This window comes from Diadema antillarum, unplaced genomic scaffold (assembly GCF_040938485.1).
Source record: "Diadema antillarum isolate AM-2024a unplaced genomic scaffold, OU_Dant_1.0 seq00002073_RagTag, whole genome shotgun sequence".
NCBI lineage: Eukaryota > Metazoa > Echinodermata > Echinoidea > Diadematoida > Diadematidae > Diadema > Diadema antillarum.
Window position 1 is genome coordinate 40821 of NW_027272720.1, and position 17581 is coordinate 58401.

At 41.1% G+C, this 17581-nt stretch overlaps 2 protein-coding genes across 3 annotated transcripts in view; both read right to left on the minus strand.

Moving 5' to 3' along the window:
* LOC139713832 (neuronal acetylcholine receptor subunit alpha-6-like) overlaps positions 1–5620 on the minus strand; it is a 28009-nt gene extending 22389 nt beyond the window's left edge. The window contains exon 1 of one of the 2 annotated variants that reach the window (XM_071625539.1): positions 5550–5620. The gene's annotated coding sequence lies outside the window, so the exon portion shown is untranslated. Of the gene's footprint in view, positions 1–2596; positions 2635–5549 lie in introns of those variants that run through there. The other variant, XM_071625538.1, reaches the window with a different exon arrangement.
* A 4380-nt stretch (positions 5621–10000) lies between these two features.
* Positions 10001–16454, minus strand: LOC139713837 (UDP-glucuronosyltransferase-like). The gene is made up of 5 exons (XM_071625544.1): positions 15339–16454; positions 14899–14955; positions 14429–14594; positions 13040–13259; positions 10001–11230 (listed from the first exon to the last, which is right to left on the minus strand). Exons 1-5 carry the CDS (start codon positions 16299–16301, stop codon positions 10951–10953), a joined length of 1686 nt encoding a protein of 561 aa, XP_071481645.1. The 5' UTR covers positions 16302–16454; the 3' UTR covers positions 10001–10950.
* Positions 16455–17581: the final 1127 nt, after the last annotated feature.

Here is a 17581-nt window from a genome sequence, read left to right on the forward strand (position 1 = left end):
ATATCGGGTATGTCCACCCCTGGTATACCCACCCCTAGCTCGAATTAGAGCGCGTAGGCGTTGTGACAGGCTGTCCACCAGGTTGTTGATGACGTCGACAGGTATGACTTCCCACTCTTCCTCAACGCAGCTGCCAACTCCTGCAGATTTTGAGGAATGACCTCTCTGTCGTTGATGGCCCGGCCTAGGGCATCCCATTCATGTTCTATGGGGTTCATATCTGGCGAATAAGTTGGCCATGGCAACTGCTCAACCCCCTCTGCCTTAAGGAATTCTCTAACTACAGCTGCCCTGTGCGGTCTAGCGTTATCATCCTGCAGTCGGATATATTGAACCCACACACATGTCTTGCATATGGAAGGCAGTGGATCTCCAATATCTCCCAGTAGACAGCGGCATTCACTGGATAGTAAACGCCACTAGTGGTGCCAACCGGCACCACTAGTGGCGTTTTTCCTCCGTAGATTCCGGCCCAGACCATCACGGGCCTCCTCCACATTGGGTTGTCTCGTAGACACAGTCATCCCGAAGGCTTTCCCAAGCTAACCGACGAACTCACTGTCTCCCATCTCTACGGTCAAGGATGAACCGGCACTCGTCCATGACAGGGCTTTTTACACTTGTAAATTTTTGCTTAGTCCCGTACCAACGGTGGGCTAAGGGGGGGGGGGGACCTTAGCCCCACCGTTGGTACGGGACTATCCTTAGCCCACTTTCTGTTTACACTCGTTTTTGCCGAAGTGGGCTAGCCCCACCGATAGTCCGGTACTATCTGGCCCTGCAAAATAGCAGGGTTATCACCGCAATTGCGGTGCCAAGCAAGTGAGTGTAACAGAACGAAAAAATAATCCTGGGCTAAGCGACGGAGACGAAGTCCGACCCTCACTGACCAATCAGAAACGAGGTAATCAAGTGCTGCCGGTGCGTGCGTGTACGTGTACAGTACACAGCGTAATTATGAATATTCATGTGCTTTGGAAAGTCCGGGGCTAAGAAATACGAGTGTAAAAAGGTAAGTTTTCTCCTTAGCCCCGGACAAGAGATAGTACGGGACTAATTGGCCAGTGTAAAAAGCTGAAAAAATTGGTACGGGACTAACGATAGTCCTGGGTCAGAGAAAGTCCGGGGTTAAGAAACACAAGTGTAAAAAGGGCTGAAGATAACGTGTTGCCAATGTCCAAGTTGAAGCGTCCTGTGCTGCCTGGCCCAAAAGAGACGAGGTATCCTGTGGCTAGCCGTCAGGCGTGGACATCTAACCAATTACCGTGGTCGGTAGCCATGTTGTATTAATCTGAGATTGACTGTCGATCTTGAGACCATGATGTTTCCTCACAAGCGTTGAAGACGACTTGCAGAAAACTTCCGGTTTCTGAGGCTAAGATTCAACAGTTGGCGATTATCTCTTCCTTTTGTCAGTCTGCGACGTCCTGGTGATTTCCGTGGCCGCACATTTCCTCTCTCACGATGACGCTTAACGATTTTAGAGACTGCACCTTGTGAAATCCCTAAGATTTATCCTGCACGAGTCTGCTTGTAGCCCTAGTCCTACCTAAGCGCTATCACTCTCTCGCACATTGCCACCAGCATTGGACCAGGCGCAGTCTAGGGGACTCTGTACCGATTTTTAATGCAAACAGTACAGGAAACTTGGAAAAATAAACTTTCTTTACACGGTGCAAAATCAGTAAAGAGGTCAATATTTCCACTGCACAGGGCCTTTATAGTCTGCACAAGGTAACTTTGTTACGTAATAACACATTCCTCATGTTCACATATAACCTGAATAATGTGGTAACATTACGTAATCAATAACATACCAGCTTGTCTACAGACAGAATTTTAAACGCAAAGAAAACGGCCGTCTTTTATTCAATACAAAATTACTCCACTTTTTTTTTTACCAACAGTGTATATAGCAATAATGGTGTCACAACAGAGGAATGCACTAAATGCCAATCTTAATTTTAATTAAAAATCAGAATTTTCGGGGGTCCTCCCTCCTGGGATGACAGTGCGAATGTGCATATATATATATATATATATATATATATAATTATATATATATATATATATATATATATAACGAAGAATCGAGAAATAAACAGTAATTCATTATTTAGCCAATATATAAGAAAGAATGAGTTTATTGAATATATATATATATATATATATATATATATATATATTATATATATAATGCATAGTACAAATTATATCAGGATGGGAATGGAAATGGAGGGTCCACTAAAAAGCAAAGCTTGTACGATGTGGAACATTCGCAAAAACACCACAAAATAACGTTAACGTTTGGATTAACGGGCATCTAGGTATAAGGAATTTCTGTGTTTCGGAATAATGAGGATCTTCGGAATAATGAGGATCTTCGGAATAATGAACCTTATGATTTCAATTTCGGATTAACGAACCTTGGGAATAACAAACATTACCCAAATTCGTAAGGCGCCACTGGAATTCGACAGAAATGATGAAATAAAACTCATTTCCTGAAGACTTCTCCTAAATGCTGTCAGTATAAAAGCTATTTCCCTCGGGATGATTACCGATGAACCTACCTTTGTCATATCTTTTTACTGACCTGTTCAGTTCTTTGCGACAAGGACAACCGTGTTGTTACGATGGTAACCTGCACTTTCTTTGTAATCACTGTCGGCGTCAAAAGAATGAACGAGAGACAGAGATCTGGTATCAAATGGAGACCAAAAGGAAATAAAACGAATCAAAATGTCGTCTACGTTTGCACTATATTATGTCTATACTCTCTATTATTCTCTATATTATGTCTGCATGGTGAGATCAGAAAGACGGAAGGTACCCATCCCCCTGGGCACAGTGCGAGGTTGTATCAAAATGCGCCTGTGTGTACGTGCGAGTGTGCGTGTATAATTATGCCTGGATTTTTTTTTCTTATGTTTTATACGTCGTGTGGGTTTATCCAAGCAAGCGTTCAGTAGACCAGCGGAATCGATTTACAGGTGGCTACTAACCCCAAAGGATATCATCTTTATTTTTTTTTTCAGTTGACATTTCCTGGCTACATGATACCATGGAGCCACTACCATGATGATACCAGGGAGGTGGAACACACACGGCTGTCTTGCTCATTACAGACCAATACCGTTATCCCAGGAGGTGGATTTCCACCTCCCTAGTTATCCGAACTACAATATGATCATTGTGGTGAAGCCTGTCTATACACTCTACTCTACATGAACAGATGCGTGTGTGTGTGTGGTGGGAAGGGTGTGGGGGGGGGGTGGATAACTTTCAATTTGGGCATGGATTTTTTACATATATATATATATATATATATATATATATATATATATCTTTTTTTGGGGGGGGGAAGAATTTTATGAAGCATTTTGTCCGACAAAGTTGTCGGACAAATTTGCTCTCAGCCAGTCAGATGCAAGGATTTCTGTTTGTCAGAAAAATATCCGACCAAAACGCTTCATAGAAAATGCTCCCAATGCTCCCCAGGTTTGTGCATTCAAATTAGTGTGATGGGTTCTACACTATAAGTACTTACAGGCACCTCCAATTTCGTCTTTGAGAAAGCGATTTTCACAATTGAGCACTGAATTTCGTAATGCATGTACACTCATGAATAAGCAAGACTGATCATGCGCAGCAAATTTATTATTGACTTTTACATTTAATTCCACCATCATGATCGGCATTGATTTTTTTTTAATGGAACATCCAGATTTTTTTTTTGCGTTTGCTAAACATGTTTTGTAAACTTCAATCACGAAATCCTCATTTCGTCATGTCATCACATGAATTTTTTATCACTATTGATTTGCATTTTATTTTCATTAAGATCACCATTATTGTGTTAGTAATTTTTCTTTCAACATCTTTTTTTATATATATTTATGATCATCATGTTGCGTTGTGATCTTCATTTAAGATAATATACTTATTTGCATCCTTACAATATGTGTGATTCAAAATGTATAGTCGTTTTTTAACATTGTATTTGGAGAGCACTACAAATAATGCACTTCAATGGATGTCGTACAAGTTTGCCTGCCCATATGTGAATTTAAGTACTAGGAAAAGAGCTGGCAACAAGTGCAGACGATGTTGAGTACGCAGCCAAAAACGTGCATGCACATTCACTGAATTAGAATGCGGCAATGCGCAAATGCGAAAACGATTGCCAAAATTAGTCAATTTTATATTTTAGAGAAGAAATACGATTTTGAGTGACAGCATTTCGATTCCTGAGGAATCCTTTGACGAAAATGAATGCAAATGACCGAGCAATTGAATCGGCCGGGAAAACCTCCTATATTTTGGACGGGAACATCAAAAAAAAAAAAAATCCATGTCCTGTGATCATCAATCTGACAGAGTGGCTTCCGTGTGCTCCTCTCCCCATCCCCCCTCTCTCCCTCTCTCTCCTCATCTCTCTGTTTATAAATCCCTATCTCTCTCTCTCTCTCTCGTTTGGCAGAAAGATGTAAAAGCATCTTTTATGATTTCAAATCATGGAGTCCCTTTTGCAAGCCCAAATTGGAAACCCATTGCACAAAATCGATTTCCATTTGCATGGTTTCAAATCCCCAAGGTCTAGCCCTATTCAACCCTTGTAGCCGTCTTTTGTGGCGGTATAATGATACAGTGTTGACACTCCCTCTCGTCTTCAATAGGGTGAGTTTCTACACCCCTGGGCCAGTTACCAGGGACCAGTAAGTATATAATTTTGCGAGAGGCCCAGCAGCCGAAGCCAAGGATGTATTCACTACGCGAGCCCCCATTTGAACCATGAAAGGACGACAACAGATATTCTTATATTGCCAGTCTAGCTCTATACCCGAGTGTTTCTCGTGTCCTAATTTTGAGGCGTAAGACGTGAATAATCATCATCAGGCGTGCAAAAATCCTATAGTGTATAATGATCCTTGTGGCGTGTAAGAATCTGGATAGTCTTCTTACGATATCTTTTCAATTTATGTAAATACAGTTCACACTGAGAAGTACACACATACGTACGCACACGCATATGGCATACTCTCCCACATACACACACACACGCACGCACACACACACACACACACACACACACACATATATATATATATATATATATATATATATATATATATATATATATATATGAGAGAGGGGGCGGGAGATATAAAGAGAGACTATAATCCTGTTTCAACTACCAATGAAATCACTAATCTATTGACAAAGCAAAATGTATCGTTTGCATCCGATCGAGTCTTTACTTTTGGCATGCACAGTGACAGTGTTTCGTATATGACAGATATCAATCCGAAGGATGGGACCTAAATTTGAGATGTCTGGCGAACTACAAACTTCTCTTACATTAACAATATCATGGTCTTGAAGGAAAAGGGTTGTTAAACACGAAGCTACATGATAACCGCAGCTATGATTACCCTGTTCTAAAGAAGACATTGTAAAAGAAGAAGAAAGAAGAAGAAGAAGAAGAAGAAGAAGGCGAAAAAAAAGAACGAAAGAACAGGATTAGTTACTAGTATGTGAATACTTACCTCGTGAAAAATGAACACTCTGCAGATAGCCACCGATCTAAACAAGCGATCTCTCTTGAACTGGATTCTCGATCGCACTACTAAGTATTTAAACCAAAGAGGGAAGAAGTGCGCCCTGCGTGCGCTTCTATACTCTTTATGATTTAAACCTCTTGACACGCTCTTGTTACAATAAGATGGCCCCGTGCTCTCCAGGGATCTGTCCAGGTGCGCGCACGCTCACTGCTCAAAGCACTGACAAATGAGATAGACGACCTCCCAAGGAGGGTTGAGATGTTGCCATGTTTGGCAGGGGGCAGGGCTTGTGTGCCTTCTCTTTCAAATTTCAGCTTTTGTTGATTTAAGAGGGCGCTATGATAAACAAACTTGGGATAACTTCCTCATGATCGAGGTCAACAATGACTCTTCCTACTTTTTGGAGGAAGCTTTGTGTGTGTGTGTGTGTGTGTGTGTGTGTCCTCTGGTAAGATAATCTGGTAACAGTTGTTCGTCATTCCGAAGGTTTGATAATCTGAAAATGAAATATTAGATTCGTAACTTCGAAGGTTCGTTCGTTTGCACCTTCTTTTCACTTTCGGAAAATAGAAAATGAACAAACAAACCAGGGGCCCGTTGCATAAAAGTTACTATTATGGTAACTTTGCCATCCAATGGTAACTACCATGGCAACAACACTCAACAGCCAATCAAAATCAAAAATTCCATGGAAAGAATTTTCGAAGAATCTGTTCAAGGGGGTGAACCATTTAATATGATGAAATAATTTCATATACACACATAGGCTACAATATTCATGTAGCCTATTAGAGATATATATGTGGTGTTCAAAGTGAATTCAAAAGGGGCCTGAGCTTTCGATCATATCAGAATCTTCAGTATAGGGACAAAATGTCTTATGCGCTATATGCGTGGTATATGCATTATTATTATTATTATTATCATTATCATTATTATCATTATTGTTGTTATTATTCCTAAGATTTCTTACACTGAAAATGAAATAAGGTATATACATGTATATTCCAAAAACTGAATAATCTGTGTGTGGTGTGGCGAAGACGGATGGGGAGGGGGTTCATCGTTTCGATTGAGTAGTTATACTGTAAGGGTGGAAGGGGCTGATTACCATAACCAGAATCCTTTGAAAAGGAATTAAGTGGCCTCTTGTTTCTACGTCATGCACAGCTCATCCTGATGATGATGTATAGACAAGGGGAGAAAGTTAGCATACGGGATAAATTTTGTTGTTTCATCAACCCTTCTTCAGTTTTGGATTAACGGACCTTCGAAATGGCGAACCTCATTTCATTTTCGGAATTACGGCCCCTCGGAATGACGAACCTTCGGAAAAATGAACCTCATTTCATTCTGGGATTATCAAACCTTTGGAATCATAAGCTGTATTCGACAAAGCAAAATGATTTTCTGTTCGTACGCATCGCTTTGCCCGATTGCCCTGCGCTCACGGTACTTCTGGACCACCCTGGATGATTCGATGACCACAATACAAGTCTTCGGGTTATCCTCTCTGGCGCCCTCTTTAGCTACATGTATAACAGTGTTCGATGAGGGCACGAGCTGTAAGTCTTTCGACTCCGAGCATTGTAGAGATGCCGTCATTCATGCATCAAATAAAGACGATGCCAAGTAGCAAGCATTCATGGAAACGTACGCTTGCGCGTTACATACATCTCCAAAGGTACAAACGATTCCAAGGGTGGGGATGGTGGTGGGGCTTGTACATATTTTATTTCTTGCCAGGACAAAATAGAAAAAAAGTCTTTTATGGTTTCAGAGTTGTGCCCTTTTCAGGGGAAATTGGCAGTTATTTAGTAGTCTTGCTTTGCGTTAATTAAACATGTGGCATGCAGCATTTTCAGTTCCTACATCTACAAAAAACATGAACAATAAATTGTTTTTTCTTTAGTATTATGTCTTATATTTTTCAGAAAGATTTCCTGTTGAAACGAATATTTGCACCTGTCTGCATATACAGAATATGACGGGAATTTGATCAGTTGCAAAAGGTAGAATCAATTTAGTAAAGTGAGATTATTACTATCAATCATCATCATTATCACTGTAATGATAACAATAATAATGATAACAATAATACTTATAATGATAACAACAAACTAGAAATGTCGCTATGGCGACTGATGCCTCCGCCATAATGCATGGTTCTCCCAATAGGCGTATAGTACAATGTCTTCACAATGTGTAATCCATGACAGTTTCACATAACTGGCAAAATATTGAAATGACAGGTTTGTCAGAAATGTCTTGAACTGGGTTTGCTATAATTTTCTAAAAGTGCAGGTACACATATTTGGGGAATTTTGGGGAAGTTTATGCATTGAGTAATTTCCAAGGTATGAAGAAAGAGTGTGATGACGGTACAAAATAGATTTTTTTTTTTTTTTGGGGGGGGGGGGGGGCATTGAAACCTGGCCTATGACCCTTAACCTCTGACCTTTTGGCTGGAAATTTCCCGGAGAATCTCCATTAGGTAATGCATGTATTAAGTTTTGAAGCTAATAATGCAAGCATTGCATATACTAGTATATGAGGGAAATAGTAAAATTTTGAGGAGTTGACCTTGACCTTTGACCCCCTGACTATTGACCCATGACCCCTAAATTCCCTAGATAATCCCTGCCAGACAGTACATGCGTATGTACCAAGTTCCATGAAGATACGTTGAACCATTTGCGAGAAAAGTGATATTGCAACATTTTCACCTAACCCTTGACCTTTTGACCTTTTACCTTATGACATGAAACTCTCTCTGGAGAATCTTTACGCAGTAGTACATGTTCACACCAAGTTTCAAGAAAATACCTTCGGGCATTGCATAGATATGGGGGAAGGCAACATTTGTAGCATTTGACCTTGACCTTTTGACCTTTGACCTCTTGCCAATGTCACTAAAATCTACTGAACTAATTGTCCCATCATACATCATCCTTGGACCAAGTTTGGTGAAAGCTGCTTCATCCAGATTTGAGTTATCACGTGAACAGATAAATTTTAGGATTTGACCTTGATCTTTGACCTTTGATCTCTGTCCGATTTCACTGAAAAACTAATTAAGTAATTGTCCCATCATACATCATCCTCCAACAAAGTTTGGTGAAATTTGCTCGATCCAATCTTGAGTTATCGCGTAAAGGATACAATTTCATGATTTGACCTTAACCTTTGGCCGATTTCACCCAAAATCTAATCAAATCATTGCCCCATCATATTTCATACTTGGACCAAGTTTGGTAAAATTCCAGTACATATTACTCAAGTTATCGCGTAAACGAAAGCGGACGGACGTACGTACGGACGTACGGACGGACAGACAACCTGAAAACATAATGCCTCCGGCACCACTTCGTGGCGGAGGCATAAAAAATGGTAATGATGATGATGATAATAATGATAAATAATAATAATCATTATTATTATTATTATTGTTGTTGTTGATGTACTTGTTGTTTAACTATTATTACCATCATTATCATCATTATTATGTTATATCATTAAAGGGGAAATCCAGTCCAAAAAACAAATTGGTCTCATAAAAGAAAAAAGTAAAATCTTACGAAACGTTAGAAATTGGACTGAAATCGGAGAAAAATAGGGAAGTAATACAATTTTGAAGTTTTGTTAATTCCCGCAAAACAGATCTTGTACAGTGGATATGAATATGCAAATGAGTGAGCTGACTATGTTATAACCTCACAATTTTCCATTAATCTTGTGCAAAAATGACAAAAATTCAATGTTTCTGTCATTGAAGTCTGAAACATGATGTTATTGATATTCCCGGTTGAATAACTCCAGAACAGTGATCAATTAGATATATCAGGATTTGAGCCTCAGGCATAATTACGTTTGAATAAAAAACTGGAAATGTCAAAATTTTATGTACAAACTATACGGCAAGTTGTGAGGGAATGACATGCTCAATTTCCATTTGCATATTCATATTGACCGTTGAAGAACTATTTCCTGAAAAATTGGCGAAAGTTCAAACTGTCATAACTTCATTATTTTTCACCCGATTTCGATCAAACTTTTTACCGTTGAGCTCATGATATCATACTCTTTCTTACCAGGCTAACTTATATTTGGACTGAATTTCCCCCTTAAGTTATGAAATTTCGTTAGGAGAGGGGCTTTGATATAAATCATATGTGTTCTCTTCACACCTATGATTCTTGTAGGTAATGCATTAAAAACATGCACACACACACACACACACACACACACACATAGTTTTGCAATTAAATGAAATACTTTATTGTAATTGCATAATGCAATCGTGAACATACATTGAAACTGCACTGAAAAGGTTTCAAAAGATTTCACAAATCTTTTAAGAGTACATAAAACATACAATATACACTTACATGCGTAGTACATGTATTTCAATCTTAATGCAAATAGTCGTCCACATTATATACATAAAATGCTCACAGCATTGATATTCATAAAACATCCAATGGATTAGACATTCAGTTCTCCCTTGATAGTCCATGGTCTCTGAACACACTAGCATTCATTATCACTGCAGTTACACCACACACCGCAGACTATACATTGTAACAGCCTCATCTTACCAGGGAGCAGGGAGAGAATATTGTGCCCTCTGCAAGCAGACAATTTTGTTTGATCGAACTCCTACACCCAGGGTATTTAGCACTGTTTTGGCTATAACAAACATGGTTGTAACAAAATTTCATTAAAAGGAAGTAAAAATCCAGGTACCCAAAATCATTGGCTATACATGTACAAATGTATATCTTTATACACTCAATTTCTTCTCGTACAACAAAATTTTGATATGATAAGAAATCTGCCCACTCCAAGAACTTCATTGTAACGGGAGTCGCTGGTTGTACAGACGCCGCCGTGTTTGCTGTTCGACAGTAACAATTATGGCTTATCACATAACTGTATGCCCATCGTCAGTAGTCAGTTAAATAGGCCGACAAGTCTTTCAGATATGTTGCAATGAATTCCTTGATACTTATTAAATCTGCCCTCACAAAATGAAAATTATGCAAGACATCTGCAGTTTGGATTATTCCATTCTAAATACCAAGAACATACAGATAGCTGAGCTCGTGCCATCTCTTACTCAAATAGAATGAAATCCATTTATCATAAGGCAACTGATATCACAAGTGCTGTCAATGGTAAAAGCTTGTTCGCATGAAATGGTTGCCCATGATTGGTCTTAAATTGAATTTTCACATGCATGCTTTACATACTGCATTTCGCTCCAGTCTCTATGACGTCACATTACTCTGTCATGTGCATGTACATATCAAAGAGTGTGGACGAGTTCTTTCAAAAAAATGGGTTGAAAAAATACACCAACTAGCTACCTGCATTCAATGCCAGTTCACTCTGCTTTCAACTTTGATTTTTTCCTTGAGCAACACAGTCTACAGCAAGTCCGAAGCACAAGATAATCGATATATATTGCGACGACCATAACGATGATCACGAAGGCGACCACATCCACAGAATTCAGCACGATAAAGCTGAGGTCACTCCCTCTGAGGCGTAGGTGGCTCCCGCCAAACTTCAGCACGTGCTCTATCCAGAAGACAGCGGTGTCCAGCGGGCTAGCAAGCGAGTGGTGATGAATAGCACCATAATGCTCCACGTTGGCCTTGTATCTAGCACAAAAGACAAAGAAAAAACACACAACAATTAAAATGAGATTGTTGATGGTGATGAAACTACAACGGGTCAATGATGATACAATGTAGCGACAACAAAGTTTATGGCAACATCATCGAGTACATGCTGCCACATACCCAAATACAGTATCACTAATGGCATAATATTGTTCCCATTTGAGTTTGAAATACTGATGAAGGCCCTGTCACACCTTTCTGGATAAGCTGCGCGGGCTTGTTGCGAGTATGGATTTTCCTGCGGGCGGACAAGGATGTTGGCGAGTTCCGTACTTGCGTCTTACCGCTAGACGCGTGCTATTTACCTGCTACTTGCGTGTATTCCGGTTGACCTGCGTGAGAGCTTTGAAACGAGCGACATACGAAGACTGCGAAGTACCTGTGTTACAGTTGCGAAGTACCTGCGTGGGAGTTGCCTGCGAGATGCTGCCGCTAAGGGCCTCCTACTGGTGTTCTGCGTGTACCTCTGCGGGCAAACCCCCGCGACTCACCCGGAATTTGTTTGAGCATGCCAAGGCCTTGTCACACCGTGTCTGGGGAAGCCTTGCGGGTTGACTTGCGGGGAAAAATATTTGCTACCCGGACTTCCCAGCAATTGGTCCGCACCTGACAGTACCTAGCGCGTATCTCGCCCGTAGTTGCCCGGAGGTGCGCACGCAAGTCTGATTTACCCGCAGCCAAGTTTTGAGCATGACCAAAACTTCGCAGTCCCGGCCCGTATGCGGTTAAGATAATGACATTCTGTGGGACTTCTGCCATTCCTTCAGAGGGATTCCTTCACCGAGTTGTCAGCCCTCACTCGCCACCCATGCGCCTGACACGCAGGTCACACGGAAGTAAAACGTAAGTAGCACGGGTCCAGCAGGTAAGACGCATGCGAAACTTGCCCAAAATCCTTGTCCGCCTTCAAAAAAAAAATTGTCCTGCGTGCTGGAAAATCCCCACACGCAACAAGCCCACCTATAGCTTGCCCGGAAAGGTGTGACAGGGCCTAAACTTGACTGCTGGTGAATAGGACTTGCGTGAGCAACTCCGGGTAACTATGGGTGAGAAACGTGCTAGGTACTGTCATTTGTGGGTCATCTTTGGGGACCTCCGGGTAGTAAAAATTGTTCTTCGCAAGTCGCACGCAATGCTTGCCCGGAAAGGTGTGACAGGGCCTTTATGTCATGCACTATTCACTGCTGGCAGCAACAGAGTTTGTTTCAATGGAGCCAAACACAAACCAGCAAACGAACAAACAACAACGTAAAAACCACAACATAAACCCTAGAAATATTGATATAATCAAACAACAATCACTCAAACAATCCCGATGATAATACAACATGTTTAATAACGTTGTGAATTTCGAATTATTTATTTCCGGCATTAACAGCAAGTTTTTGCTTGAACCTTTTCATTTCTCATATTGTATACTTACCTGTACTCTCAGAAAAACATTCTCGAAAATGAAAGCAGCACAAGTTTTCTCTTGGTATCAATAGCAGTAACCCCATGTGGAACAATGCAACAATCAAGCTAATCATAAACCTATGCTTCGTATAGTACCTTTCTAATCCATGCATCAATAATTTGCATTTGTATTGCAGTATTCTTAGCACCATTAGAGGACAATCCTTTAATGATATGCCAATCAAAGCTAAACTTAGGCTACCAGTCATTCTCTTTAGACGCATTATAAGCTTGTATTGTTAAGTACTTAGTACAGAAACAGAAAAGCTGACACACATGAAAGTAAAAGCAAGGAGACTATTAAGATAATAGCATAGCGAGCTCCCAGCATACTTTGGGTCATGGATGACTTCCTCAATGGCGCCTTTGACAGTGGCGTAGGTGAGAGTGGCCCGATCCAGAACCACGCCCATTCCTTTTTTTGACACCCGGGCCCCTATGGCAGGCTGGTCGGCAAAGATAGGCAAAAGGACCATGGGAACTTTGTGATAGATCGCCTCGTACACACCGTTGATACCGCCATGGTATATCAATAGTCGCGTCTGCGGGTGACCTGCATGGAGAATGGACAGAGGAAAGATAGATGAATTCGCATTGACTTTTACTGTTACTGCTAAAGGAACTTAAATAATTATGCCAGTCTTCTGTTCCTATGCTTGATTCTGGAAATGTTCCTCCTAATTTTGTAAGAGTTCAATCGAATGAAACTTCCATGGATAAGTAATGATAATGATAATAATAAATGTATAAAGGTTTTTTGAAAGTCAACTAATCTTTTAATGGGCGAGTTCTTGCAGGAAACCCCTGAAATTCCTGAATTGTTACCTCAAAGCGCTGAACATGTGATGAGACATTATAAGCCCATAACTGTAATTAAGCAAGATATTTCTGTGGCATGAGATTTTTGTGAATTGGAGCCATCGGCCTTTTCCACGGGAAGATTTTTTTTTTTTTGCAAATTGACACTGGCATTCAATAGTGTAGACACAAGAACTTTTGCGTGTTTTTCAATTGCGCGAATCTTCTAGCGACATTTGCAAAATCAAAATGCGCGCTAATATTTCTGGGTTTACAGTAATCAATGCTTACTTCACCTTGGGGAAGTTCTTACTGTTGTTTTTCCTGTATTCTGTATAGCCTCGTAGCAAGTACAGTACATGAATTTGTTTTCCTGTTTTGATCTTGTATACATTAGCATCACTGCCATGACTGTCACATAATTTCTTTACTTTTATGAACGTCACTAATAAGGCCCAGGTAATATTTTTCAATGTGTGTGTGTGTGTGGGGGGGGGGGTGGGGTGGATAGGCCCAAAGAAGGGGAGGGGGTGATCATCTTCTGCTACTGATAGGATCAAGGGGCACTCCCCCTCCTACCCCCCTCCCCCTTCCTCCTCGAGGAGGAGCCTGGTGGTAAAAATCGCAGGAAAACCTGGATTGCAGTGGGTTTATTTTTATGTATAAGCATCACTGTAAAAGTACACGTAGTATGATGTGTATGTGTGTGTGTGAGAGAGAGAGAGAGAGAGAGATGGGGCCCTACAGGACCTCCAGCAACCCCCCCCCCCCCACCATGCGATTGCCAATTTCACTGCCACTACTAGTATAGTGTACTATACTTCTCTACCTTTACTGCATGATTATTTACAATTAAGTTGAAATTAAATCCCTTTGATGAATAGTTAAACATTGCTGTTGTACATTTGGCGTTTTTTTTTTTACCTAGCAAATCGTTTTGAGGTAGCCACTCCATGAGACGCGTGTTGTTGCCAAGTTTGCGGGGAGGAGGTCCTACGAATCGCCAGATCACTCTCTGGGGCAGGTCACTGAAGACCTCTGCAAAGAGCTCGTTCAAGTCCTCTCGCATGAGTGATGTCACCATGGAACCCTAGGAGTTAAGGAGGAGAGGCATCATCACCATTTACATTATTCGTGCATAAATATGTAAATGAGCATCCCATAGCTTGTTATTACACGCAATACTTACACTAATATAATCAATATATCGGTAATACGATTTGGAAAAACAAAGAATAAGTATGTATGTAGTATGGGTAATAAATTATCATGAATTATCGTTCATTCTTTCCAGTTGTTTATTTTCAATCAAGCAGATGATTTGTTGGGCTAACTTGTCTGCAAATTGATATGACATTAAAATGGAGTGAGCCGAGTCTGAATCGGCGACTTACCAGACTAAACACAATAACTCCGTGGTTACCAGCTCCCTGGATGAACTCATTAAGATCCTGTAAAATAACAAAAAGCAATGTTGAAATTACATTATGTTAAAATGTATACATATCTTATATGGAACGTCTACCACCTCAAGCCGTAACACTATAACAGCAGAAACCCTTGCTGCTTCCCCGGAGGCTGCCCTTCCAGCTATCTTAGAAGGATGAAGTCTCCCGTTGGTAACAGGATGCTGTAGTTCGAGAGCATCTTTTACTTGAACATGCATCACATTTTGATTGTATATCTTGGTATAAACACATGCACCGTCACACACTGCAACTACATCAACCCATCCCAGTCTAGCTGTGTTGCACAGCTGCTATAGGGATTATTTCATCAAGACTCAAGATAGAAGATGGTCAGAACTGCAATGATTTGAAACAGACTTATATACCTGTGATAGCAGTTTTGAACTTTCCCTCAATAAGCCACCGATTTGTACCACATTTGGAGCTAGTGGTTTGGCGAAATCAAGTGTCGCGTCCCTGTTGGCCAACCACAGCAATGAAGAGCTTGCCATCTGAGTCCAGGAGAGGCCGACGGACACATTGTGCTTTCGCCTGATGATGTCAAAGGAGGAGAAGGCGTAGGACGTCAGGATTGGGCGGACAACGTTCCAGCTCAAAAAGTTGACCAGACGCTGTTTGAAGGTCATCTCATCAGTGAAGGACCGACCGAAGTCGAACGGGACGTACGAGGAGGGGGCAGGAATGGCGTATGTGGCCTCGTTTACATAGTAAAACCGGATGGATGTTGTCATAGTAACATAAGGGATACCAAGATGCGTTCCAATCAGGAAATCGCATGGGTTGAAGGCATCGTGGAGTAGGAGATCAAATTTTGTTCTTTCCAAGCGACCTAATGTCTCTGAGTCCCTAAAAATACCATCACAGCTCTTCACGAAGAAATCCAAATACTGGTTAAAAATCAACAATGGGTTGATGGGCCGAGAAATTTGGTCAGCAAGGGATAAATTGCCGGCAGCACGCACACCAACAGACGAGGACACGTAGCTGACTTTGAGCCTGTCAATGTCAGCTTGTTGGAAGACCACGTCGTAAGTGACGACTTTGCCGGAATCTCGTACGTCGGAATCTCTCACGCCTAATGAGGAAGGGTCCTTGTTAGCCGGTATGAGATAGGTGATCGAGTGACCTCGACTACCAAGTGCCCGAGCTATGGCAGTCATTTGCTCGGAACGGCTCCTCGTACTTGTAGGGTCGCTCATGGATACGAGAATGCTGGCGGGCTTCTCGGCGGCTCCAGAAATCGAATTCTGCTTGTGAGAAAGAGCAGCCGCCATTTGCATGCAGACGACAAGGGATATCAAGCACGATTCGCCAATCCTGCCAATCATGATGACGGGAATGGATGCCAAAATTCTTTGCTACTACAAAATGTATTCCAGGCCGGATGTACGTTGTCTTCAATTGTTGAGCCTTTCAATCACTCAACCACACAAAAGGCCCAACCTTTGGCCTTCTCCTAAGCTTACAATTACACCAGAAAATCCAACGGCCTGCGCTGAGCTGCGGCATAGCCATTCGCATGTGTACATGTAGTATACGGCCGCCTTTGGGGGCACGGGCCACTTCCCGGCGAAGCGCGTGGAGCAGACACCGGTACCCTACACTTGCCTCACATGCACGGGACTACGGACACCACGTGATTATTCCTTATCACGTGATTATCGGTCACCTGACTGTTTTCTCTTTTTGTTGTTGGTTTTTTTTTTTTTTTTTTTTTTTTTTGCTAACTGTTCGACACATGGGTGAGGGTATTTTCAGCTGCATACATGCTTGTGTATCATCTCGCAAAGTTAAGTCTTTCGCGGTGATATTTTAGAAGTCTTTGGGAGAAACACTTTGCCGATACCGTCAGGCACAAATTCTGACACCTGAAAAGACGAAATTTCAATCGCTCCTAGTCTAGCCCTTAAAAGGGACCTTATAGTTTTTCATTGAGACCTAATTTCAGGTTTCTGACATTTTTTGTGAGATAATGAGAAACCCACTTATGAAATATGAAATAAATGTAATTCTATGAGGAATTCAACGTTTATTTGATGAAAATTGTTTTTGAAAATATCAAAAAAAGAGCGATTCTAAAAGGTGTGGGACCTACAACACCTTATTACGATCGCTTTGTTTTTACTTTGTTTTTGGATGTTTCAGTCATTCTAGACCCGATTTTCTCCGAATAAACTTTGAATTCCTCGTAAAATGGTATGTTCTGTACTATATCATAAGTGTTTTCTTGGTTATCTCGCAAAAAGTTAAAAGCCCAATTCTCATCTCCACCAATACTGCACCATCCCTTTAAGCATATGAAAGAAGCTGAAATACTTGGAGGGGGTGGGGTTGGGGGAGGAGGACAAGAAACGCCAATATTACATTAACTAGTTAACTGTGATCGATAGAGTGAAATCCTTTGCACAATACACCCACCTGTAACTGACAGTCTACCATGGTCTGATTTCAAGTTATGTAAATGCTACTATTTTCAGTCATGAACACCAACGCGTGACTTATTCATAGACACTATAAGACGGAGGTGTAGGTATACGACACGTTAAGCAATTTGATGAGTTAAAATTGATAGCTATGATTACATGATGTCATATTGGATAATTCTCCA

Bases quoted from the DNA above. Each gene is read 5' to 3' on its own strand.
- LOC139713837 (XM_071625544.1), bottom strand. From the start codon at position 16,301: ATGATTGGCAGGATTGGCGAATCGTGCTTGATATCCCTTGTCGTCTGC. The intron at 14,956-15,338 runs GTATATAAGTCT...GTTATTTTACAG, and splicing joins GTTCAAAACTGCTATCACAG to GATCTTAATGAGTTCATCCA. The intron at 11,231-13,039 runs GTATGCTGGGAG...CTTTTGTGCTAG, and splicing joins GAAGTCATCCATGACCCAAA to ATACAAGGCCAACGTGGAGC.